The sequence below is a fragment of the Calonectris borealis genome, chromosome Z, assembly GCF_964195595.1.
Source record: "Calonectris borealis chromosome Z, bCalBor7.hap1.2, whole genome shotgun sequence".
Classification (NCBI taxonomy): domain Eukaryota; kingdom Metazoa; phylum Chordata; class Aves; order Procellariiformes; family Procellariidae; genus Calonectris; species Calonectris borealis.
The window spans coordinates 6,078,277-6,106,011 of NC_134352.1; the positions used below are offsets into that span (position 1 = coordinate 6,078,277).

Below are 27,735 nucleotides of genomic sequence, written 5' to 3' on the forward strand. Positions count from 1 at the left end.
AAATAAATAGTTGGATATTAGAGTGCAGCTAATTAAAATTCAGCAGAAATTATTCTCAAGTGTGGAAACAATTTTGAAAATGAAAAGCGGTCTTTGTGTCCTATGTTCATGCAACGGATGGCAGAAAAAGGAAGATAGGATTAATATCTGGCAGCTCTTGAGCCCATTTCGGTGCTGAATTCCAAAACATGAAGCACATCATGAATTCACATGACAGGAGGAAGATTTTTGCATTACAGATAAATATCAAAATACAAATATAATAATGTAATATTCATATATAGTATATAAATATTAACATCCATATAAAGGGTGAGAATGTTAGCTTGCAATGTCTTGTGCTATTCCAGTCCCACCTCGTCCATATTTCAGCCAAGTGCCTTCACCGTTGGGAAGTCATTAAGGATTTGCAGATATGTAAGGAAATAAGGGGAAGAGAACCTTCAAGATGTCTTGAGTCCTGGGGTTTTCCATATGAAAATGATGTTTACATACCTGTAGCACTTATAAATGGTAGCAGAGTCAGAAGGCAGTTTTTCCCACCACCAGGTGAGGCAGCTGCTTCAAGAAAGGTGTATACCACAAATAGCAAAAATCCACCATTTCTGAACTTTAGTGGACAACGAAGGACACCAGGTCACCAAGAAGGTCAGGTCAGGGATCAGTCACTGTCAGCGGAGAGCGCTGTGACATGCTGTAACTACAACAACCCCGATGAGAGCGCTGGCGATGTATCACTGAAGAATTGTGGGCCCACAGCACAATAGCATGGGGAGTCTTCGGTAACACTTAGGCTAGCACAGTAAATAGGTTTGGCTTATACATATCAGAAAATGCATATTAAGAAAACGTAGATGCAAATAATTACTACACCTGAGTCGGGAGGAAAGAACAGTCTGTACCTTGGAGCCATTCTCACAGCACCGAGCTGGCGCAGGGTATTGCTGTGCTGAGAAAAACGATTGGGCTATAAGGAAGGCGCTGGATAAAGGAGAGGTCTCACAGCATCCTCGAGTCAGAGTCCTTCCCGAAACACGGGGGAGCAAGAAGAGGGAAGCAGCACCTGAAGAGGAGCCGGGCAGAGGGGCAGCAAGAAAGCTGCAGGAACAGTCTGATTAGCCTGAGGTGGGGAGATAGATCTTGTTGAATAAAACTTATTCAAAATCTGAAAACAAAGAGGCATTGCACTTTAGGTAAGAACCAAACATAAAAGCCTTTTGTTGTTTCATCGCTTTTGGCTGAATAAACAATGCCTGGCTTTGAAGAAGCTATTTCTCTGTCATTTTAATCAGCTGCTAGTCACAGGCTCTCAGTGGAAAAACGCTTCCCAGTACCAAAAGTAGTTAGGCCCTTTAGATTTATCCTAATTGGGGAAATAAAGGGGCTGCATCACGGGATTATTCCCTCAAGAAAAATAAAAAAAAGGCAAGCCTGCCACTTGGGGGTGCAGGCATGCTGGGCTGCCACAGCAGCTAAAGTGCAGCTTGCCTTGTAATTACGACAGCTGGATTCTTGGTTGTAAAACAGAGATAAGCAGTAAAATTAGCACCGTTGTGGAGAAACGATGCATTAATATCAGAAGCTTTGTTAAGGCTTCCTGAATTTCCTCTATCTCTGTATTGATAGTAAAGCAACCCTCGAGGAGAAATAGAAGTATTTTCTTTCCAGACAGTAGTTCTTCAGGGAGATCTCCGGCATGGAAACTCACATGTAAAATCCAAGTTGCTGTAGAAGTAGTGATGCAATCGCAGACTATATCTGTGCAGCAAAACGAAGGCATGACTGTAGCCCATGTGAGTGCTGCCAGGTGAATTATGCGAGTACATAATAGTGAAGACGGTGAAAGTTTTGGTGAATGCTACCAGCTACTGCATGTCCAGAGAGATATGCTGGACTAATGCCCGTGCTAACATATCTTCTCTGCTAGCGTGGGCTTCATTAGTGTACGGGAGATTTTTTTTTCTTTATCTGTCCTAACCTGCTGGACAATTTTGCAGTGCCCCACTCTTGGTGGCTGAGTGCCACCAGAGAGGCTTGCACCTCTGTGATGGGTGAAGTGCATGCTTGGTGTGTGCCCCTGTGCCCTGTATGCAAGCAGAAAATGCTCTGGGATCCTGGGTGTAAAATCCTCCTCATCAAAGTGTCTTATTTCAGGCAATTTCATAGCTTAACCAATGCAAAAAGCCCGATCCTCTTACTTCTTCCCTGACAATGCAATGTGTTGAAACTGAAATACTTCCAATGCCAGAGAAAAATGCCATTAATTGCAAGCTCAGATGTAAAACTAGAACTTTAGGGAAGGGCTGTCACCCCGCCACTTACAGGCTTTTAGTGGTAGAAAAAGGGCGTGTAAAGTAAAATGCTGGAAACTATTGTGAGGTGCTAGCCACAGTAGCCAGCAGATTAGACGATTTAAGGGGTCGTTTCCACTTTTAATTTCATGACGTCTCTCCTTGTTGTCTTGCAACCAGCCCGGACATGCACGTTGTATCTATAGAAATGCTTCTCAACAGCCTGATGCTGTTAAGTGCATTATTCTCACTCAGCAATTGCATTAACGTTTAATATCATATTAATATGGGCTCTTTTACTATGAGGGCATGTAGAGGGGATGCAAATTACAGATATAAAATACCTGAAGAGCCTTTTGACTCTCATTGGGCAATTAGTACTTATCTCACTCTTGTGGCTGTATATACGGAGGTAGAAAAAAAAAAAAAATTGTGAGTAGTGGTCTGACAGGGACCTTCCCGTCCTCCACCCTGGACTACTTCTGACATTTCGCCACGTCTTGCATTCTTGCTTCGATTTCCTTTCAGTAACGGGCAGGATGACATCCTACCCGAGGAAAGGGGTGGAAGAATAGACATGTACGTTTCATGTAAGTTCCCGAGCTGGATGTTCAGAAAGGATTTTAAGTCGGCCGCTGAAGCAGCGCACAGCAAAGCGCAGGGCTTAGACGACACCTACACGACAAAAGTTTGCGGAGGGTAAAACTACCTCTGTGAACGGCACCGGCCTGCGACCGTGCCCTGGTAGAAGAGGGCAGCTACCCACAGGGCCAACGACTCACCCACGACATACTAACTTGTCGCGGCAGAGGAACGCCAGGGGTGCAGTCCCGAGCCCCTTCCCCAGACCGCCGTCCCCGCAAACGGGACCCGGGGGGCAGAGGGGCACGGCGCGGGGCTTTGGGGGAACGGCTCCGGCAAGAAGCCAGCCCCCCTGCCCTCCTCGCTCCTCGGCGGTGTGCTCCCCTTCCCCCCCCCCCACCACCGCCCCGCCGCCGACCCCCGCATCCCCCTCCGCAGAGGCGGGTGGGGGGTGGGGGGGCGCGGCCGGGGGGGCGGAGCGGGTGCCAGGGTGTGCCGGGCAGCGCCGCCCGCCGAAGGAGCCGCTCGGGGCGGGCAGAGCGGCCGCGGTCGCGCAGGAGAAGCAGCAGCAGGAGGAGCAGGGGGAGGAGGAGGAGGAGGAGGGGGCGGCGGCGGCCCGCCCGCGGGACGGAGGCGGCCGGCCGGGCCATGCTGGAGGCGCGGCGGCACCTGGCGGGCGCGCAGAGCCGACGGGCGGCGGGGCAGCCTCCTCGCCGCTGCTAGGGCGGCGGCAGCGGGAGCCGCGGCGGGGGCTGTGCTCGGCCGGGAGGGACCTTCGCCTCGCCTCGCCGAGGCGCCGCCGCCGCCCCTCCTTCCTTCAGCAGAGGCGTCGCGTCCGCGGGAGGAGAGCACCATGAGCCGCGCGGTGCTGGCCTGGCTGGTGCTCTGCGGGAGCCTGGCCGCGCCGCGCCTCGCCCGAGGTGAGGGGACCGGGGGACGGACGGGGGAGCGGCGGGGACGGGGGTGGGGGCCGCGCCGGAGCTCTCACAAAGTCGGAGGCGAAGTGCGCGGGGGAGCGGGGAGGCGCGACCGGCGGGCGGCTCTCTGCCGGGTACCTCCGTCTGGGCTTGCCTTTTTTTTTGGGGGGGGGGAATTTAAAAAAAAAAACAAAACACACTTATCTCTACATTTTAAATAGAAGACGACGAAAGATCCATCCTCAGACATGTTCTGTTTTGAAACTACGCTTAATTAGAGGGGGAAAGAAATGCCGTGAGAGCTTAAATGTAATCCAGATGAGCGGCTGGGAAGATTTAATAATATCCGCAGAGCTGTCCACATCTCTTTTCTCTTCCTCCCCCCCCCCCTCCACAATCACCGGTCTTCATTTTAATTTGAAGGCTGTTAGCTCTGAGCCGCAGATCCAGCAAACCGCGGAACAGTTTGCAAACACGTTCGGGGGCTTTAGCATCTCGGCAGCAGCGAACAGCTCTTGTCAGGCGACCCTTTTGCTGCCTCCCTCTAACTAGGGCATCTCCATCTAAAACACCAACGGCGCCTTCTCTGTGTCTCATGAACCCCCCTCCCCCAAAGAAAAAACCAAAAAAACCCCAACCCCAAAACCCAACCCAACCCCAGAAAAATAACTTTAGAGCTCTTGGAGTTCTCTTTATCATTATTTAGAATAATTATTTAGCGCAGGCTAGATGGGTTTTCCCTCCTCGCATTAAAAAAAGTTGTCGGAGCTCGTCTTGCAACGAGCTGAACGTCGTGAGGTGGTTGTGGGGGAGGACCGGTTCCACAGCAGCAGCTGTGAAGGGGCCGGGGTGGCCGGGCTACCCGGGGGGAAGGCGCCGAGGGCGGTGGGAGTTCACCTGCCGCCCGTCCCGTCCGCTCCCGGGCGCTCCCGCAGCCGCCCCGCCGCTCCCCGCCGAGGCAACCCCAGCGCCCTCGGGGAAGGAGCTCAGCCCCCGGGACCGCCGTGGGTCCCCTCCGCACCGCCATCACCCCCCCGCCTCACGGCACGAAATCCTCCGTGGGCGGCCCCCGTCCCGCGTGGGGGCTTCCTCGTGGCCCCTCGCAGAGCCTCTTCGCCCAGTCCGAGCTCCAGACCTGCCCCTGTGCCGGGGAGGTTTCTGTCCCTCCGCGCGATGGCCGGGGTGAGGGGAATCTTTCGGGGCTGGAGACCTTTTTCCTCGTCCTGGTTGTATCTTCCCGAAGCTTAGTAGAACAACTGTTATCCTAATGAGTAACGGAATATTTCCATTGACTTTTAGACCTGTTCCCGTCATGATTCACGTTTTTTTATTTTAAAATGAAACCAATGTATCAGTAAAATTGAATATTTTATTAGATCTTAAATTATTCAGCACGATGGCTTCTCAAAATCCAATAACATTCGCACAGTTGCAGCAAGCATGTGATAGCTTATGCAATATGTCCTTGTACCTGCAGTTTATGCCCAAAGTCTTTTAAGCAAAAGATACTGTATCTGCCACAAAGTCTGGACTTGTCATAAATACTTTGCATTGGGCTTCTGTAGGACTTCTCATAGTTCACATCTGAGACATTTTTTCCTTTAAGTCTATGGTCTTGCCATGTTTTTAGGTAACTTCAGAACAGAGAGAACTTCATGGATTTTCTAGTAGAAGTGAAGTAGGAAGGGAAAAATTCATTTGCTCGGTGATTGCTTAAGCTGTAATTGTTCAGTTAAAGGTTTGTCCTTGGCTTTCAAAATGAAACTGAATAAAATTATAGAGAGCCTTTTTTTTATGCTGAAACAGAATAAAACGCTGTTTGACAGGTCTGATATACTGGGTTAATTTTGCTCGCTGTCGTAACGTTTACTTTTAATAGGTCCTCTCAAAGTTATGATGACTGTAAGCACTGTAAGTAACTGAAACTCTTTAGAGAGCAGGTTTTGAACAGTACAAAACTTTTTGTGCATTGTTTTAACATTACTTGCTGATGAGTGCATTTGCATAACGGTGTATAATGAAAACCTATGGTAGTGTCATCTATGCAGTGGCCAGTTCTTCCCAGTCTTCTTTTGAGGTAAATTCCAACTACAGATCAAAGTTAAGTCATATAGTTCACTGACCCGTGTTTGAAGTCTACTGTTAAAGAAAAATACCAACTGTGTTTTTACTGGAGCTCTGAAAAGTAATGATGGAGATCAAAATCCTGTTTATTCATCATATCTTAAAACCCTCTTTTGCTTTTTGTGTTTGGAACACAGACATGGTATATCAGCAAGTTTTTTTTTTTTTGCTTTTTTTAAAAAAAGGGAGAGAGAAGGGGGAGAAAGGTTGAGAGAGAGAGAGATGATGGTGATGATGATGATGATGAAAAAGTCATCCCAATGGAAGACTGGAATTTTCTTCTTTGTGACCAGTCTGATAAATTTGCAATCTCATGCACTGTAACAGGAGTCTGATCTTCAGAGATGTGTTTATATGCATGTATATGATGAAACTAGGCTTCAAGGGTGCGGTGACTTCTACTCTCTAGTTTGCAAGAAAGATGCAGGTGCATTTTTAATAAGGAATGTCCTTTTATACATATTTCAAAACAGCTGTAAGGTTTTACATTTGCTGCTGTTGCTGTGCCTTGGTCAAATCTGAACGCGAGCCAATCTGATGTTCTGCCGTGTACTGGACAGACAGTAACTACAAGAGTGACTACAGAGGCTGCAAGACATTATTTCAGGTGGAAGAAATATAGTGCATCTCATCTATAGTAATACAGGTTTCTGAGTCCCACTGTGTATTTTTTTAGGAACAACTAAGCCAATACCTTTCAGAACAGTCAGTGAAGATTGGGATCAAATGGAAGGAAAACATAATTTAAAACTGGTGGCTGTTTTAGTGCCCAGATTTACCTCATGGAATGGGGTAAGCTGATCGGCTACAGTAATGGTACTGCAAGTGCATAGCAAATCGGTATATTCCATGCCTATATGTTAAATGTCTTTGCAACATGATCTTCTGAAGATTTGCCATTTGAGTTTGCCATTGTGAACTGATCCTGAAATTGTATCATGCTTTTTCACTTAGCTTGTTGTTGAATTTTTATGTATGGTTTGTCTGAAAATGGTATTGACATTGCCAAAACCAGGCAAATCTAGTTCTTTATTTTATGACTGTGTCCTGTGAGCCTGAGATAAGTACTTCGGAACTTTGAAGGAACTGTTTCAAAGATGTTGCTTTTTCTCCGTTACAGTGGGAACCTTCACTCTCTCTGAGGCTTAGAAGTTTCTATAAAGCCTCTTTCTGCAGCTGGAATGAGCTGCAAGGAGTAAAAGTGCTGAGAAACAAGAGAGGTAAACTGTAGCTTTGTTCTGGTGTAACTATACCGAAAGACTCAAAAGATCACAGACGCTTTTAAAGACCAAGATTCTTCTGTTTTACCAAATGCCTTTGCATCTTTGGACAGCATCTGCTTCTGTACAAACTGCTGACAGTGTGACCCTGCATAATGATTTTCCCTGTTCTTTTAACAAATTACATTTGTATTCAAATTGATTTTCCATGACTGCTCATATAGCCTCCAGAAAGCGTATAGCCAGATATACTATTGCATCCTGTACGTGTCTGGTCAGCCCAGGACAGAATTTGATGTCAAGCCATGCATTGTTATAACTGGAATTAAAAGTCCTGGTGGTATTTGTTGGGTTTTTTAAGTGTCCAGCTTCCTCTTTCTCTGCCCTTTATGTCTTTATCCTTTATGTCTTTTTTCAAAGGATATACTTCATACAAGGTTGTGTATCAATGGTAGCATAGTGAAAAGGGGCACCGTCTGATCTTCCCTCCTCCACATTTTTCCAGTTACCATCCAGCTGAAGATCAAGGAAATGATCCACTTTGGAAGTTATTTCAAAAGACAATCACTTTTTGTTAAGAGGTTGATTTTTTAAGTCTTGAATTAGCTGTTTATACAGCATGTGTCCATACAGCAGTGGTAAGAGACTCACAGCCTGATATCCCTTCAACGTAAGTAAAGATATCTGGAGAAGCCGCATTTAAGAAACTGCAAGAGTCAGAAATAAATCTACGTAATTTTCAAATTCATTGCGAGTCAGATATGAGTTAACATGTTACCGTTTTCCATTTTTTCAGGTTTTTACACATTTCAAACTTAGGTAAGCCACAGAGCCAGGAGTATTTCTGAAAACTTAAAGAGGATGATCAGCATTATATTACAAGTGATATTCGGCTTCTATGTAGCATACTGGAAGCCTACCTGCCTCGAGTTTGAAAGAATATGGGTTGAACATCAAAACAGTATTAATTTATTTCAACTTTCAAAACAGGTTCACGGTGAAAATTTTTCTTGGTCAGATGATACACTAGAAAATAAAAGATGAGTTAAAAGATTCAAATGCAAATAAGGGTTGCAAGAACCTCAACATTTGCGTACTTAAAAGGAAGATGTTGTCTCATATTGGAGGGGGAAAGCCTAAATTCAGTGTGTTACATCAACCCGAGGAATAAGTGATAATGGGTCTAGGTTTCCTTCTTTATAAGAAACTTAGATTGTGCAAGATCTTATCTTAGAGGGAGAGCTGCTCACTGTGTTTAGTGACAGTAGGGTATGGCTAATTTTCTAACAATATGATGTGTAGGGAGTAAAGCAGCTTTTGTGCCATTCGTATTGCAGGACCAGAGCGTGGACTTGTTTGAAAACAATAACTGCAATTGCGGACCTGGATGCTGGATATTACTGAAAGCAGGGGCTGAGCTAGCAGGTGAAGTGTCCCAGAAATTTGTAGGCGCAGAATTTTGTGCATGTCTTTTCACGGTTTGGGGTTTTATCAAATCTCAATCTTGCTGTTGTGGGAATATACTTACGGGGTTTTTTCTGTTCGTTTGTGTGGGTTTTTTTCTCTTTAATCAGCAAGCTGTGTTAGCTTTCATCACAGTGGGGGTGTTCTTCTATTTTAAGTTTTAAAAGCTGAGAAGTGAAACAGGCCATGATTATCTAATAAAGTGTCTAGCTAATCTAGCTAATAATTACAGTATGTGGTGTGTGAGTGAATGCATTATCATATGAAACACACATGAAAACAACTTAATTTTACATATTATATAGTGGCTATATGGATACATACTGTATTGTGGGTGTATCCACACTTTAGATAGCGTACAGAGGAATTACATTGACGTATGTGCCACACAACTAGTCTGATACTTCTTAAAAGTTTGGGTAATGTTAGGTAAGAGTCCATGGTTCTATGAACTTGGGATGCAGGGCTCCATATTTCAAGTCAAAATTCATTATATTTAACAAAAGCAGTGAATGTCTAAGGCTGGTTTTTGTATTCCTCACACAACTCCCCCCCTCAACTTTTTAATAAGGGGCCACTTGTAGCAAAGGCTTTTTATGACTATAAGAGTTTGGTGAAGTTGTTTGAACATCCAGAAGAAATTATTTATTCGTCTATGTCATTCAAATGAAGAATCCTGGAGTGTCTTAACTATACCACTTGTGGCAGCAGAATATCAGATTTTCAGTCTGGAGGAGTTAGGATTTTAACCGCAATATTTAAAGCAGTAAATGCAGATGACAGCAGGGAGGAGCAGCAGATGGATAAGTTGGCGCAAGAAGATCTGCTCTCCTTGTGCGGAGCCCGGGCAGGAGCTTTCTGCATCCCAGCAGGAAACTAAAGGTGTGAGCGAAAGATGCGCAACTGCTTCAGTTTCATGGGTCGCGTGTGACCTTGGAGCCACACAGGGAAGAGGGAGGGGAGCCAGGGCTCCTGGAGGAGGTGGGAGGTTGGGTGCGGGTGCTCCCTGTCGCCTCGCATCCCAGGTGGTGCGTGGGAGAGCGGGGGCAGATCCGGAGACGTAACCTGTCCAGCATGCAGTGTCTGCATCATGCGGTGACTCTTGATTAAAGCTACTGAGAAATCTGCCAACCAAAAATACTTTACCAGAACACTGCAATTTTGTACACATAAGAGTTCAACCAGTAATCAGTCTTCCCTGTCCTACTCCGGTGTTTAGCTTGCCCACCTGGGACACGGACAGCATGGGTTCCAGTTGACTATTAAGTGGTTCAGACTATGGATTTGAATCTGAGAGTTGCAAATTTTTTATTTTAATACGGAGCAGTACTTTTTCAGTGTTTTGCAGATAACCACCTTTCTTTCTTCCTGTCCCACTCCCCTTGCAACTCATTTTTTCCTTAATTGTTTTCAGTTTTAAACAACACAGGCATTTGTGCATAGCCAGATTGTGGCCCCGCTGTAAGATAAAGCTACAGTTTAGACATAGAGGGCTTTTTTTGTGTGTCTTTGGGTATTCTCACAATAGTAACTTTTTGACAGAAACAAAAAAAAAAAACCCCAAAGAGATGACTGCTTTGCCGATTTGTAGCTGCAGTAATTTTATTTGCCATGCTTCTATGTAGGGAGGCTGACAAAATTTCTACAAAAACTGCTTTTTTCCTATCATTGTCGATGCTGTGTCAACCTATATAATTATGGAGAGCTGTGACAGCAGTGCGTAAATAACAGTAATTTCTGCCACCTGATTTCTCATGTCTTTGGTTTCTACAATAGTGAAGCTACAACAGACAATATAGGAAATACTTTTGGATAAGTCTTATATACGCCATGTGTGAGTGTGAAAAATAGAAAACAGAAGACGGTTGATTTATTTTATTTTTAATATTTACATCTTTCAGTCCGTCTCTCCCTCATGTACGACAGCCTCTATCACTGCTGGATATCATTGCACACAACCAGCCCCTTTAATCCAAGCTTCCTCTCTGATTATTCTCTATTATAGTCCCATAGGCCATACTGCTTTAATCTGTTTGCCAGTTTTTTGTTTTTCTATTTAAGTATTATGTTTGCAGACATAGTGGCCTGGCCTCTGAGAGTGACTTCCCCCCCCCCCCTCCTTTGCAGCTTGGGCTTTTGAAATGGAGAAAATATTATTTGCTATGTAACTTGTCAGATTCCTTACTTGTGTGAGGAATTGCACAGGATTGCCTTACAAGGGCTTTTCTAGGTTAAAAACAAAGACCTAGTAGCTGATTGCTTTCAGATACTATTCCAAAACTATTTTAAAACCACTGATCGTCCATTATTTGAACAATTTTAAGATTAGATTAGATTAATATTGTGAATAGTGTACAGTGTGGATGGGGAAATTATGTGCTGTTGTCATGGGAAGTAGCTAAAATGACCTAGTAGTTCTCTTCTATGGTATGTCTTACATATATTTCTTCAATGATGCTTTTGTCTAATTTCTTTGATGTCTTTTTTATGGCTTACCTTCTGACCTCATACAAAATGATGCATCATTTATAGGTAGTCCTTCAGGATAAAGATCAACCTCTTTAATAATGGCTTTCATTTTCCTGGGTGTGATCAAGCCCATCCTATTGTAACCTCTTGACTTTCTTCACCAGGCTTCTGTTTAACCTGGTGTCCTTGTTCAGGTGCATGTTTTCTTTTAGAAACTTCTCTAAGAAATGCTGCATTTTTGTACTGTTGCACACTTACACATACATTTATACTCTGGTTCCTTCCTATGGTGGTTTTACTTAACTTCAAACTCTTCTCCAAATGTGGGTCCTGTGGTTCGGCCTGTTACCAAAGTCATAGTGGACAACCAGAGATCAACAAAAAAAGGTAATTGAAGCAATGTCAGACATACTTGTGAATGTAGTCTCAGAGGTGTATCTCTTCTTTCCTGAAATCTGTTGGGGAAAAAAATCAAAGCAACATTCTGAGTAAGAACCCTGAAATCAGCTGGAGTAAAGTGTGGTTGACTACTGGCTTAATATTAAGACAACATCTATATTGCTTCACACAGCAAGAGCAGTTACTACTCTAGTATGCCTCAGCATCTTTCAGTATAGTTGAATAATTATGTGCTAATGTGCATTTAAAATGCTGAGTGTGAGTAAAAGTGGAGTAGTAAAAGGTGCAGCTCTGACCTGTGGGTCAGAGCCTCTTGGCCACTGGAGAGGTGGAACAAGGGTCTAGTCTGTAGGAAACTTCCTAAGTCTCCATAGTTTGTTACTGCTAAACATCAGCTGAGACGAGCAACTCTGCCATGTGATATTTGACAGTATGGCCAAGCCCATCTAATTGCTCTTTGCCACTGACTTTTCTTTAATTTCAGCACTGGTGATGGTCTTACGCAGAGCAATAAAAAACTTCATTTCTATGCCATGCTAGTTTTGTGGTAGTTTAGCTTGTTGGAATGACTTAGGGCAGGACCAGGCTGGTGCAAGGAGAGGCGATGGGAAGAGGGAGGGAGGAGTCAGTGGCATGGGGCTGTTGGGACACCAGATGTGTCCTCACCTGGTTCCTTCAGGGGGAAGTTACAGATAGTTTTCTCGGTGATAGCTTACACATTTTTTGCCAAGAAATATGTTTCTGGACCTAACCTTCCAGGTGCTTGCTGGCTTTCAATGTGTGAATGTCCCAAGTCTGTTTTTCAATGCCAAACAGGTGAACTTAAACCATTTTGAGGAGGGAGACAAGCTCACTCGCTCCTCCACCCTATCCTAAGGCACAGAATGCCACATTTCTCCCTGCCTTGCGAATAGCTATAGATCACCCACTGTGGAAACCAGGTACAGAAATCAGACCCGACAGTATGCATTGCGTTCTGTCTGCATTGCCTTGGCGTAGGCAGAGGAGCAAATTCTGCATTTCTCCTGCCATCTCCCCGTCCTGAGTATCTGCATGCTGCCTCACCATCCTGGGGCCAAGTGTTGATTAACTACACTGTCCCAGTAGGTTATTTTGATGAGGACAGATTACAGTGTTTTTCTTCCCTAATTATTTTGTGCCGAATATTTATCTTGTGGATAAAGATCGCTCCTTGACCGTGCAACCCCTGGCTTATTTCTAAGCCAGTAAACTCCTTTAAAACTACTGGTGAGTAGATGTGGTTCTGGCTCCTCCATTCAGACCAACTGCAGGCTGAGAAGGAAGAAAGAAGAAGCCAAAATGAATGAGTAAAATCACTACATGCTTCAGGTACTTCAGGAGGAAAAAAGAAAACTCTTCAAAATGTTAATATAACATTTTTCGGTTATTTGTTTCACAAGGACTTCTGTGTATGTGTACGTGCTGAATCTGGCAGCTGGATTCAGGTGGACAAAACCGTGTCTTTCAGCAAGTAAACAACGTGATCAAGAAGTGTTGTGATTTTTCCAAGGTGTCCCTTTAGCCCAGCTTCACAGCCCTATGGGAGCTGTGTCTCTTCCTAGGGTCTGAGACCAGTGATTGGCTAATTTTGACCAATTAGTCTGCTGCTTGATTGTTTTTTTGATAGACAAATTTTGTTTTTTTTTTTATTTCCTGTAGAAAGCAACGAACAATTAAAAATAGGTACATTTGTTTCTTTTCCAGTAATGAATTGTGGTTATGGCATTATACTTGTAGAAAAATCTGATTAGAATTTTAAATCCCAACTAAAAATTTCCTTTTAAGGCAGAGGAGGTAAGAAGGAATATTCCAAAACTGTACCGCAACTTCACTGGAATAAAGATGAGTTCGATTTAATTATAATCAGTTTTCTGAACTGGGCTTTTCCTCTAGAGCAGCACTGTTTTCAGAGCTGAAGAATTGTAACAAGAAATACAAGAAGTCTTTTTCTTCTGTTTTTTTGGAGATGCAGGAAGCTACTCTTTCACCCCCTTCTAGTCTGGCAGATAATCGTAATGTCTTGTGCTATCGTCTTTCATAGCAATCTTTTGTCTCTTGTGTCACATCAAGCTTTTTTTGTTTTGTTTTTTTTTCCCCTTCTTGAAGTGTGTGTACCTTCCAGATGATACAAAGAGCATCCCTGAAGTCTGAAAACAAAGGTCAATACATCACATAGAAAGGCTCCTACCTTTAAGAGAAATAATGAGGTTTGATGACTTATGTCTGCTAAAAGCTGTGATGTTAGGACTCCTGTAGTGCAAGCTCCTGCACTGCAAGCATGGCAGCTGCTTGCATATACATTTCATTGTGTGTGTGAGAAGTGTTAGCATACTGGTCGTATTTACCCAAAGAGTTGCAGGGATCTCACAAACAGGTAATCATCTGGAACTGCTGTTTCAGAAGAACTCTCAGTTAATGTTATTCAGTGTTCTCACTTTATTAGTGTATATGCAAGAGATTCTCATTTCTTTTCCATTTTCAAAATGAGGTGTTAGAAGCTTTTAAAATTCAAATTGCAAATGCCCAGTCTGTTTACAGCATGGTATATGTATTTTGTAACAGTTGGAATAATTTTTAAAAGCGTTTAATATAGGATGTCAGAACAGATTTTCTGTGGAAGAAGCAGCTTCAGAAAGGGTATAGTTTTGTTCTGCCCCATTTTCCTGTTAAGATACAGCAGTAAAATTATTGAAGATTTTAGACATATTACATCTGTTCTTTGAAAGAGAACAGCATAAAAGACATAAAATTACTGTTCTAGTAGATTACAAGCTGTAGTGTATATCCGCTGAAATTGGCTTTATGGAAGGTGCTTCTTCTAAGTTGATGTAGTTTAAAAATAAAATACTAACTTCTTTTGGATCATACCCTCCCTGAGCAGTGGAATAACTCTGTACTGCCTCTGCTCTTCGGCCACATAAGCTTTGCCTGGAGTTTGGGCTGTGGAGAGCAGCCTGAAGGCCACAGATGGACATCCCTCTGCCAGTGACTGATCAAGAAGTAGGGTCAGTCCTATGCCATGTACCTCCTATTGCTGTCTGGGTGGAAAGGGATAATACTGAGTCTTGACCCTCTTTAAGGCATAGTAGATCCCTTATTTTCCTGGTGGAAATGAGGACTTGGAAGAAACTGTATCTGTATGGAGTTTGTGGGTATATTGCCAGCGTTGTTCTTGGAGCAGCATAGATGTGTCACACGTGATCCTGTCAGAGCTCATGGTTATAAATGGCAGTGGCATGAATTGTGAGAGGGATGTATTAGCTGCGGACGATGAGGCATTACTGTACTACTGTGCAATTTTTGTGGTGGCTTTTGGCTTTTTCTAACATATCTATAAGTACCAACACAGGGCAGATCTTTATATAGATTTATGTTCTGCAATATTCACCAAAAAGTGAAAAGTGGTGGTGATGTTTGTAGATAAAACAGGCTTCTGCATTCAGTACAGCTATCTCAGGCTTTCAAAAAATTTTCTGGGAGCATTTTCCTGCATTAGAAATGACTATATGTGTCCTTGCTATCTGTGTAGTGACCTAGTTTGTTTGTCACTAAGTACCTTGAATTTTTAGACTACATGTACTGTTGTCTGGAAGGCTAAAGAAGAGGTTGGGTTTTGTGGGTTTTGTTTTTTGCGCGTTTTTGTTTTTTTTTTTTTTGGTGGGAACAGGTGCAATTCTTTTCTGTTTACCTGCATTTTTTTATTTCTTCAAGCTTGAGGTTTTTATGGGGTCCTAATTTCTTCTTTGCACAAAGGTTTTACATGGAGTTTTTCTCTTTTCCTGGAACTCTCCTGATAAATTGAAAGCTTCCTAATTGTTCTGAAAATTAGCAGTATTACAAACCGTAACGGCCAAGAACTAGAGTCAGCTGCAACTGCAGTACACTCAGGGCAGGAAACGCAGACAAAAGGCTTCACTGTGTCAAACACAGTGTTATTTGAAAGTGTTTTTCATGTTTAGGATTTATATTGTACCTTAACCCATTGCTTCTTTTCTCTGGACTATTATTTTATCCCTTTTTCTTTTCTTTTTTCCATTCATAATGTTGAACTGACTTGAACTCCTGGATTTTTGATCTTTCAGTTGATGGTTCATAGAGCAAGGGCTCTGGTAGATGTTAATCCAAATTTGATGTTGGAAGTAGGTTGCTCTTCACATTTAACTCTTTCAGAAATATGGATTTTTGTGGCTTCTCTTGGTTTCAGTAACGCAAAGACACCTCTTGTGAATACAGCGGAATAACTTTACACCAGAGCTTCCTCTAGATTAATGTCTGCAGCTTTGCCAAAACTGTTCTCTATATTGCAAGCTGTCACTTCATGTCTAAACTGAGTAATTAAATCTTCAAATCAGATGTGTGGGTTTTTATTATTATAAACATAGTTTAGGACTTTATGGTTTCACAGAACCTTCGGGAAAGAGCTGCAGTACAGCTCATTAGAGAATGGGCTAAAACCTCTCTGAAATTTTGGATTGCTGTATTACATGTTCAGATTTGGACTCCTGTCTCTCAGGCAAAAACTGCCAACGCTGCACTAGGTGTGTTTGTGCCTTAATCACTGCAAGTCCCTTTATGATCTGATCTGGGGCCTTCAATTTGGGTTGCTTGCCAGCAATTATATAAAACACCTATCAACTTTTTTAATAGTAAGTGGTGAAATCATCCTTTCGCAGTAAGCCAGTTGAGTAACACTATGTGTACCTGAAATGAACACCACTGTCTTTCAAATGTAGGTGTTGTAGGTGGCCATTTACTCTTGGGAGAACATGGTTCATTTATCTTTATGTGCCAAACGAGGCTGCCTCTGGCATGGGCTGGACCAACTACCCTGGTAGATCAGAAACCTTGACCCAGATGAAAGGTACTGAGGGAGGATGCTGCTGCCTCAGCCTCAGGCTGCGGAGATGCCCAGGGTGGGGACAGTGATGGCCTTGCCTGCTGGGATCTGCTGCGTGCCATCAGAGAGGACAAACGAGATTGACAGGGTCTTGCAAAGACCCCACAAAGCCAACAGCTCAAGTCCTGCATTGCAAGGGAGGAGGGAAGTCTAGAGGACCACTTCCAAACGAGCTGTGGATAGAAACTTCCATGATGGGGGGAAGCTGGAGCTTGTCACTTCTGGCATCACATCTCAGCCCTCTTCTCCGTCTTGGGTTCTGCAGTTACAGGTACCAATCAAGTGACCAAGCACAGAAAAAAAAAGTAGGGTGATAGCTCATGGAGACTCCTCTGCAGAGAACAGAGGCACCTGTCTGCTGACCTGACATCTTGTCTTGGGTGCTTAGGTTTGGGATGCTGCAGAGAGACTGTGGCCAGTGATACTGCTGGGGAGGCCTGGCAAAGAAAATGTGGGGTCGTTGCTAAGTGGGTGATTTGGTGTGACAGCAGGCACAGGAGGCAGAGGAACTAAACACTGCCATTGCCACAGTCCTCCCCAGCCCCTGCCAGACCTCTGTGCTTGGAGAGGCAGGTCAAGGAGAGGAACAACCAGCTGCGGGTGAGCATCAGGCTGGGGTGACTGGAGACAACCTCACCCATGGGCCAGTGGGACAAGACAGACTGCACCTAAGGGTACTGAGAGCTGGCCAGTGTCCTTGCGGAGCAAGACATCTATAACCTCTGGGGGGTCATGGAGATCAGGGAAGGTCCCCAAGGACTGAAGAAAGGCAAATGTTGCATCCATCTTCCAAAAAGACAAAAAGGTTGACCGAAGGGGAAACTCCAGGCTGGTCAGCCTTGCTTGGTCCCTGGGTGTCATGGTTTAACCCCAGCCGGCCACTGAGCACCGTGCAGCCGCTCGCTCACCTCCCCCGGGAGGGATGGAGGAGAGAATCAGAAGGGTAAAAGTGAGAAAACTCATGGGCTGACATAAAGACAGTTTAATAGGGAAAGCAAAAGCTGCGCACACAAGCAAAGCAAAACAAGGAATTCATTCGCCACTTCCCATGGGCAGGCAGGTGTTCAGCCATCGCCAGGAAAGCAGGGCTCCATCACGTGTAACAGTTACTTGGGAAGACAAACGCCATCACTCAGAATGTCCCCCCCCTTCTTCTTCTTCACCCAGCCTTATATGCTGAGTATGACGTCATATGGTATGGAATAGCCCATTGGCCAGCTGGGCCAGCTGTCCCAGCCACGCTCCCTCCCAGCCCCCCATGCACCTGGTAGGACACAGGAAGATGAAAAGTCCTTGACTACGTAAACATTACTTAGCAACAACTAAAACATCAGTGCGCCATCAACATTATTCTCACACTACATCCAAAACACAGCACTATACCAGTTAATAGGAGGAAAATCAACTCCATCCCAGCTGAAACCAGGACACTGGGAAAACCATGGAGCATGTTTCTGGGCATGTGAAGGAAAAGGTGATTGGGAGCTGTCACCACGGGTTTACCGGGGGTAAATCACACCTGATCCACCTGATGGTCTTCTGGGAAGAAATGACTGGTGTGTGGATGGGGAAGGAGTGGTGGCTGTCAGGTACCTGGGCTAGAGCAAGGTTCTTGACACTGTCTCTGTTCTCACATCCAAGTTGGGCCATGATGATCTGGATGGATGGACAGCAAGACAGATAAAAACTGGTTGGATGATGGGCCTCAGAGGGCTGTGGTAGATGGGTCATATCAGCCTGGAGCTTGGTAGCAAGTGGAGCACTGCTGGGGTTTGTCTGGGACCTCTTCTGTTTAGCATCTTTATCAGTGACCTGGAGGAGGTGACAGAGTCCTCGTCCATCAAGTGTGTGGGTGACACCAAACCACGGTGACCAGTGGATACCCTCAAGGGCAGGGCTGCCACTGAGAGAGGCCACGCTGGGGGAATGAGCCAACAGGAGCCGTAACAAGGGACAAGTGCAAAGTGCTGGGCAGGGAGAGCCCCTGTGAGGGCATGGGTATTTGGTTTTTGGACCACCAGTTCAGGCAAGACCTGGATAAATGGGAATGAGGTCAGGGAGACCACCGTGTTGATGGGGAATGGAGCCCCTGCCCTGCAAATAGAGGGACTGTGGGACCAGGGCTGCGTCAGCAGGCAAGGGGGCACTTCAGGGGTCAAGGAGACAAAGACAGACCCCTCACAGTGGTGCATGGCAGGAGAGTGAGAGTCATCTTCTCTGTAAATATGACCCTTACTGGGGTCGGCAGTATACATACTTGTGTCCCTTGTAAGCCCCATTTTGAGTAGCTGTGTGAGATTAAGAGTGGTGTTCAATTAGCTGTCGCAGAATACTGATTTTTTTTCCCCCCCTTTCAATGTAAAGAATAGGATTGTATTTTATGTAGATGCTAGCAAAAATAAAATCTAAGACCTACAGGGTACATCTGGTGTTTTTTGGTTTTGTTTGCTCGTTTACTTTGTAGTTGTTGCTTATCATTAATAAAGCAGACTAAGCAACATTAAACAAGCTGCAATTTTCAATGTTACGTTTTTTTGTTTTGTATTGCAGTTTTCACTTTATAGTCTGGCAGTTGTGTGGGCTGGCAGTAAGAAGGCAAAAACAAAGATTTACTTCCATTATTAACTTCCTTTTATGTTTGTTTATAAAATACAAATGGAAAAAATGGGTAGCAATATGTAGAGATTCTTCTTGAACGTTTTCCTCCTTGAGATGGTAATAATAGAAATGTCCAATTTCCAGGTTGTGACAGAAAACCACGGCTTTCAAGCATATTGGAATGAAGTTATGAGTCTGCATTTTAAAATGTGATCTGGATTTGGCACAAGAGATCTCAGATGAAAACCTCCTGCTAAGATGATGAGATTTATAGATTTAAGATTCAGTGATCATGCAAAGAGTTTAACAACTCTGCTGATATGAGGGTTAAGGGAAGAAATTAAAATGAACTGAATTGGTGATTCATTTTGGTTACACTCTGGGGGAAGAACAGACATTTTCTAATAATTAATTATCTAATTTAAAACCTCCCTGTTTCTTGGCTGAAGTAAGAAATTAGATATTTTGTGTAATAAAGCAGCTGATCTTTAAAACTAATGGGAAGTGCTGTTATATTTTTCACAAGAACTATAGGCGCTTCAGTTCACTGGGCTCTGCCTCAAGAAATTAGTTTCAAGCAAATTAGCCAGTAAAATGAATGTACCCTGCACTAGTTTATTAGTAAAAGTGGTGTGTAAACATAGCTGATCAGTATATGGCAATCTGCATAAAAAGAGAAGTAAAAATATGCATAAATTAAACAGTCTTGATTACTGACCATTGATCATAAGCTTTGTTTCTCTTAGTTCGATATGAAATTTTTTTTTTACTTGAAAAACGAAGACATGTCGGTTGAATAAGCTGGGCAGTTTTCATTGCCTTTGATTGCCTTCATTACAAATTGAGAGTGCTCAATAGAATTCAGAATAAAAGAGGCACAATCTTGCAATGCTGTGGATTCTGGAAAAAGTATTCTGAGATGTAAACATTTCACTCTGTCACAAAAGTCATCAACTGAGGATTACGTTCAGGATTAATGTTCAGATTCCTGTATTTTCCTCTAATGCTTACACAAATGTTCTCTCCCAGCCAAATGTACCGCAGTGTGAGAGCCCCACATTAAGGGCATGCTTTCGAGTTTAACTTTTTCACTAGGGACCTGAAGTAGTAACAGTGCTGCTGATACGGCACTGGTGGCATAACGTGTGCAGGATGCTTAGATGCAGCAGGACCGTTACTGATTTCTTTTACTCCCAGGTAGTGCATTTGGCTCAAGAATAAAGTGACTGTGTTTTATTTTTGAGCCATTGGCTTGATGTCCAGTTGTGCAAGTATCCTATTGCTGTTCCTACAGTTTCTGATCTAGAACATGAAATTGCTTTGCAAGTATTACGAGTGATATTTGGGGTAAGTAGTATATCTCTCTCTTTTTGTAAGAAAGTGTATTGAATTACAGCAGAACCAGTGGCACGGCAAAAGGTTTCATGGCAAATCTTTGAAGACCATGGTTAAATAAATCTGTCTAATTCTGTTCTCCCAGTGTCTAGGGACATATGGGCTGGCACCACAGCATTGTATGTAGCCAACCGTACAAAAAAAAAAAAAAAGAATCCCCAAACCTTGCAGCCTCAGGATAAGAGAAAATGCTGCTTGAACACAGATGGAGCCTAATGAATTATGAGACTGTGATGGTCAAAGTGGCTATAGAGCTTGTGATCCCCTGGTGTAACTAAAGGTCAGCGATATCGTGTGATAAGGAGGGTTTTAAGGATGGGTTTAGAGAAGATGAAAGGCAGCTTTGTTGAACATCTCAAAAATATCTTTCCAAAGCTAAAGGGCGACATGGGAGAGAATGAAACACAGGGTGCTTTGGTGATGAATTTTCAAATACATGGATGGTTCAGCTGGACTTCTTGTTACTGAGTAAGAGATGATACATAAAGAGATATCCTTTCAAAGAGCTTTGAAAATACAGAGCAGTGACATATGTTGGACGTGATAGGAAAGGGTGAGAAAATGGAGGTATGAAAGAACAGTAATGATCTAGTTAAAGCAAAAGGCTTGTGTAATGAATGCTCTGCAATAGCATTTGGAAAGTCATCGTTCCATCTCTGAAAGCATGAGCGAAAGATGACAAATTAAACTCAAGCACATGAGAACTTGGGATGATCAGCTATGCCAGTGGGTAGGAAGGGCTGTGTCTAGGGGGTAAAATTAAGGAGAAAATTGGCAGAACGTCAGCCAGCGTAGCTCCTCACTCACCCCTTTCAGAATCAAGTGGCAAGCAAAGTAATAGTGGTCAATATTGCGGTATTATTTTTGTACAATATAAGCTTTTGTAATTCAGGATCCTTCATATACTGGCAGGAAATCAAGGTCAGTGAGGGCTTTGAGGGAGTAGTTTACTTGTTAGTGTGCTTCTCGGAGAAGTTGAAGATTAAGGCTCAAATCTTTGTTCTTCTTTATTCAAATCTCTCTTTCTGTCCAGAAATTCCAGGATGCATTAGGAAAAGTTCTTCTGTCTGCCCTTGGGGTGCGAACACATGAAGTAAGTGGTGAAAAGGGAAAACCTATCCCCAACAAAGTTTTAAAATCAGCTAGTTGAACGTGTCCAGCTGATTCTAGTTGGCAGTGTTTGGAAGAAAAATCTGCATTGTAGCCACACTACTTGAGCTGAAAAAAGAGTGAAATGGAAGTTTGAACAAGAAGTGATTAATCTGTTATGAAGATTTTGGAGAATAAACCAAATCCATTCTAGTCTTAAGCTCTGGTACTTGTCTTTCTTCAAAAGAAAAGGGTATGCAGGAGAGAGTCTAAAGTGAGAGAAGTGGAGAACTTCCAAGCTCCCAGACCCAAGTGCGTGTACAAGCATTACACTATACTGGGCTGAGGTCTGAGACCTCTCCGTGTTACCACAGCCTCTTTCTTTGCACGTTTCCAAGGAAAGGAAGTCCAGATGCCTTGTTCTGGTACGCTCTGTAATACTCCAACCTAAACTGGATAATTAGGGGACTGCAGTCTTGGGCAAGTCATGTAGTCAACTGAGAGATAATTTCAGGTTTAGTTCATGAAGGTCAAAGTGTAAGTCATTTGGAAAACAAGAGTGAAAGAAAAAAGTATTTTTTAACGCTATCAATGCAAATAATATGTTACGCAGAACAGAAAGGCTGGTAATAATTGCATGCAGATCACACCGGTATCATCAGCCTTCAAAAAGCAGTCTGGTGGATGATTTAATTGAACTGACTTAGAAAATTATTTACCTTAGGCAATATCCACGAATGTTTTAGATGACCATGTCTAATGATTCAATGAACTCATTGGGTACTAGAGCATGTTTCATGAGAGAAAGAGAGAGAGAGAAATGTGATTTTATGTTAGGCAACGTTAGTCAGGTCCAATTTGTCCTGCAGGAGGAGAAGCGCATTTCTGGAGTAAGTTGTGATGAGCAGCAAATCTTGGTAGTTCGAGGCACTGGTCTGCTAATTAGGCCTCCATTAAGCCAAATGGAGGTCATTGGTCATCATCAGTAAAACTTTTTTGTTTCTTTGTTTTTAACTGTTATACTTGCAAAACTCCTTTTTCCCTTCTTAGGAAAAAAATAGCTGATTAGCTCCTTTGGAACATGAAAGAAGCAAAGTACTTACTGGCAGCTGAGACCATATAGGGGCATTTTTGTGAAAATAGATCTCTATCAATTTTGTAAGTGCAGAGTCAGAATTGTCAAGTGGGAATCCAGACTTGTGAGTTAATTTGATGTGGGACCCTGACTTCCTTTTGTGCTCTATTTGCAGAATCTACCAAAGGAGAATGAGGAGCTATCCATTTTTCTCTAGCTCCCACTTGCAAAATATTTTAGATGTCTTACGCTTAAATAGTATTAACAAAGCTGCATGTATTAACACTTAAAAATAATAGACCATTGATAAAGAGAGAATCTCCTTACATTGTGTCCCCTGTCTGCACAAACTGAGGAAGGGGTAGCATGTTCGAAGAACTGTACATTAATTTGCTCAATTCTTGAAACAGGTGAAATAAATTTTTATTTCCTCTTAAAGATAAAAATGACTGGTCTTAAGCTATAGCTAAAAATGAAGCAGATTAAAATCCTTGTAATTTTCTACCTGGCTTTTTGGGGAAAGGTGTTGAGAAGACCTGACTGAAACATAACAGTCTTTTTGTCCCCCTAGATTTTTGAAATCTCAGATTATAAAAAGATTTTGGGTGGACATTATTTACTGTCAGAGTAAAAATTGAATGGAGGACAGATCTTGGATAGGTTAATGTTCAGTCCTACTGAAAAGATAAAATGGGAAAACATCTTTGTAGAAATAGTGATAGCAGAGTCTCAGAGGAAAGGAGCCATAGAGGTAAAAGTAACTTAAGGTTATTTATGCTTTTGTCTCCATAGCCTTTTGTCAGCGGTTGCTGTTTTCAGAAGGAGCCCTGCTTGCTTCTGGTTGAAAGCCAGAGCCTGGTTCTCAGGCAGTTTTGGAGCAGCTCTGTCTTCCACCAGCTGAGAATTTGGCCGCAGGTTTTTGACAGCACCTTAAAGCATTTGTTGCTCCTTTTGTTTTCTTTTATGGGCATGAGTTGCGCAAAGTTTTGGTTTTTATATAACCTTAAGAAAAGAGACTGGAAATAGGTTCAGTAGTTGCAGAACATCAAACAATACTATAATAAAGCCAACATGCACTTGAGTATGATGATACTATGAAGTCTTACTTTGTGAGTAACGTTTCAAGCATCTAGATATGATATTTACTAGTATCAGCTTGCCTGGGGAGTTTCCTGCTTGGGCTGCATTCCCTGTATTTTTTTATTGACTTTCTGTATGCTTGCTTCTCACTCTTCTAAGAAGGTTACAGCTGAACTTGCTGTAACTCAAGTGGCAGCATACATTTGTCTGTGTCATTCTCAGAAATTAGCAAAAGTGAATTTTGATTTAGCAATAGATGTGAGCAAAGCTGTGGCTTGTCATAAAACTTCTGGATTTTTTTTATTTATAAAAACTTCTCTTATTTTAATAGTAAATACACTCTGCTTAAAAAAAATCTTGTTTTTAAATCATATTTCAGGGGAATTACGTGGCTATTTTATGTTCTCATGGAGCAAGATGGAGCAACCTGTCTTTGAGGTCATCTGTATTTTTGAGTTCATTGATGCTGTCAGGATACAGACTACATGATGATGGTCTACAGCCAGGACCACATCAGAATATGTCACCCGAATTTTACTGGTGATGCTTGTGCTGTGGTCACTGGAATAACCTTTGAGATGAAATAGTAGGAAAGTTTAGTGCCACGGTGGAGGCATCTGTGGAGATTATGAGAATGTGTGTAGAAGCAGGATCCTTCTCAAGCCAAGCTGAAAGTCTCTCTCCACTTCTCTGTAGGACTCACGTTTTGTTATGACTGGGTTTTTTTGTTGTTTGTTCCCCCATCTTTGGTAATGATGCTGTGTTCTGGTGGGTTTGGTAGGAGGAGAATCAGGATTGTGTTCATAAGAATTTCACTAAAATTATTGAAACCATGTATTTCAATGAAGAAGAGAGATGTGTAACCTTTGATGAATCCAAAAGAAGGAAATTTCTCCTTTTTCTCCTGTTTCTGGTAGTGTTTTCCCCCCGCCCCACAGTCACCAAATTTAGTAAATCCAAGTAAAACCGTCAAGTTTGAAGATTAGTACCTGAAGGGATTGTTTCTTGATCACCAAGACCAACAGGTTTCAAATGTTCGTCCTTCAAAATCGGAGGTTTTAAATATACTCCATTGATTTCCGCTATGTCATAGTTATTTTTAAGCCATTTCCCATTTCCTTCATTAACTTCATAACTACTGAAGTTTTTAGGAGTTAAGGAAGTAAATCATGCTGATTACAGGCTTCCATTAAACAGAAATAGTAATTTTCTGCTCTAGAATTGCATGCATTTTTCGTTTTAAAATAATTAAATATATATAGTGATTCAGCTTAAAATTTGCAGTTAAAACCACTGAGTAATACAATAGAAGAAATTCTTGAAGCAAATGAATTTCCAGACTTCCATAACTATCTTCAGAAGAAAATGAATGTATATAGTATGTATTTTCTTACAAAAAGATAAAGCTGTTACTCTTCATAAAAGGCAGAGAGCAAAGAAAAGATGAGAACTTATATTAGATGCGCCATAAGAGTTGGTATTTCCTGAATACAGTGGCTAGTACCAGAAATGTTATGGTCTGTCACTAAGGTCTTCATGATTATCAAGGTATTTCAAATATTTCATCAAGTAATACCAACCTAAAGAAAATGACTAAAATCCGAGTATATTTAATCCTAAAGGTAAATGCATACATTCCTTCTCAGGTTTGTGAACAAATACCCAGTCATTTCAGTATTCCCTTTGCTGTTTTTTAGATGGAAGCTGGATTTTTGGCTGCAGTTCAGCAGCAGCTTATTTAACTTGACAGTCTTCCGTGTTTAGCAGTGATGTGGCTATCTGAAACGGGAATGATGTGGTTTCTTTTACTAGTATTGCCACAAGAGGATTTAAATCATCTGGCACAATTTGAGTCAGAAACTATTCCAGCAGAAAAGCCTAAGGACAGCAGAATCATCAAAATGATAGACTAGGATAGAGAAGTCAAAGGGAAAAGAGAACTTAATGGTATAGACAAAAATAATACCATCTTAGGCATTTAAAGTGTAAGTCGAATGCTTTATAAGCAAATGCAGTCCTTAAAATACCCATGCTGGGTTTTTTTAGCTTTATCCAGAAACAATTGTAACTGTGTGTTATAAACATGTATTTGAGGATGAAACTAAATCTGTTAAGAAACAAACCCACGCTACCAAATGAATCTATAAGTTACTTTGATAGGCTTGTACATAAGGCCTTCGGTAGTACTCCCCTGTAATAGCAAGGATACCTTCCCTATGTTTGTTAATAGATCAGGTACCAGCAGATGGGGCTCAAGGTTGTGCAGCTTTTATAGATTTTAGGGAGACTAATGACATTTCTGTTGTCCAGTGTGACTGCTTGTAAAAATGGACTCTTACCTGAATAAAAGGCAACTCTAATGAAATGCTGGTTACATTTTCGGGACATTCCACATTTGAATTGAAGTATTCAGATCGCAGTAATTGATGAAAATATCCTTTCCCTGGGTAAGAATCATATGCTGGCAGTCTAACTGTTTGCATTTGGGAATACTTCTTGTTTTGTGTTCATAAAGCATTTGGCATGATGAAGACCTACTTCATGACTAGAAAACCATTTAGACAGCTCATTACCCAGAGCAATACATGTGTAGAAACCATCATGTGGCTCCCCATGGTCTGTTTAGGGACTATAGGTGCATACCAGTAACTTGGGGTCTAACTTTCAAGAATATAAACTTTTCAATCTCCTTATACATGTTGCATCCCTTGCTCCTTGTAAATCTGCTGCCTTGTGCAGTCCCTAGCTTCTTGTGCAACCAAAGGAGAAGAATTAGGTGGCTTTGAACTAGACTGACTCAAGCTACTGGCATAGGCATGTGGAAGTGCTAGGGGAATAAATCGAATTCAAAACGCCTTTCCTGAAAGACTTTGTCAAAAGTCTGCATAGAAGAGATTGACCTACATATGGTGGGAATTTTCAGTCACATCTGGTTAGTGCTGCCTGCCCCAGTGCAAGCTTGCATGCTCTTTGACTTATGTGTAGCTTGCCTGTTAATTAGCCAATGGTACGGAACATTGCAGTACTGCTGTAGGATCCGTCACGTCTGCAAATAGTCTGTGTGGAGCAGGTCGTTACTTAAAACAGAGAGCTGAAGTGTCATGGCACACACAGGGAAGCTTTAGAGGCAGTCAGGTTTCTTCAGTTTGTTGGGTTTTTTTTATAATCGGGGTGTGCGTGCACACATATGCACGCTACAGTGGATAAGACTATGCATTACACGAGTTGCGTAGGAAAACTCACTTTGTCACAGCCCAGCATACGCGGTGAGTGCAGAGTGAAGAGGCTGGACCCATTTAGCCCCTCTGTGTTGCATCAGCGCTGCTGGAGCAACGGGTGACGGTGCTCAGCACTGCTCGTGCCAAAGGCAAATCGCACTTCCCTGGAGCAATGGGGCGATGCAGAGGACACAGGCTTATCCAGGGTTGTGTCATCTGCAGAAAGCATCCCAGTGTTACTCTTAGCTCGGGGCTGTGCCAGAAGGCACAGACCAGTGCCAGGATTTTGTGTTCTGTACTTTCTGCTTTCTTGTCGCTTTTCTTCCTTTTTCCCTGCTTCCTTTTCCTTTCCTTTTTCATCACATAAACAGACACATCCTTGGTTTGGTAATGAAATGCGAAGGGTGTTTACTGAGACAGAAGGAGCTGGAAGAGCATCCTGGGAGGAAATCTGAAAGCTGCCCTTTGCCAAGTACTTATAAGCCGTGAATCAGCAGGAGGGAGGGACTGTCATAAAAAGATCACCAGGCTGTTTCATCTGTGTGAAATGCTTGTCATGTTATCGAACAGCCAAGTGTCTTTTGTTAATTCCTATAGTGTTTTGCTAGGTATTCTGTACTTAGAAACCTCACCAGAATATAAAATATCTCAATGGCACCATCTATTTCTGTGTGAAATTACCTTTTTCTTGTTTGTTTGAATTGTCCAATTAGTAACTAGTTGTTTTTTCCTGTTTACAGCCATGTTTATAGTTATGAAAAAATTAATCTTAACTGTTATTACAGATTGGTTTCTTCATTTAGGGAAAAAATACTTAATCTCTTAAATACATTTTTGAATCATTTAATTCTTCATAGTGGAACAATGAGTTGTGTCTTTGTGAATATGTAGGACTT

General features: G+C 42.6%; 1 protein-coding gene across 2 annotated transcripts in view; it reads left to right on the plus strand.

Moving 5' to 3' along the window:
- The first annotated feature begins 3,546 nt into the window (after positions 1-3,546).
- EDIL3 (EGF like repeats and discoidin domains 3) overlaps positions 3,547-27,735 on the plus strand; it is a 263,797-nt gene continuing 239,608 nt past the window's right edge. The window contains exon 1 of one of the 2 annotated variants that reach the window (XM_075136303.1): positions 3,547-3,793. In XM_075136303.1, coding sequence (XP_074992404.1) covers positions 3,727-3,793 — 67 coding nt within the window. In that variant the 5' untranslated portion in view covers positions 3,547-3,726. The remainder of the gene's footprint in view (positions 3,794-27,735) is intronic. The other variant, XM_075136302.1, reaches the window with a different exon arrangement.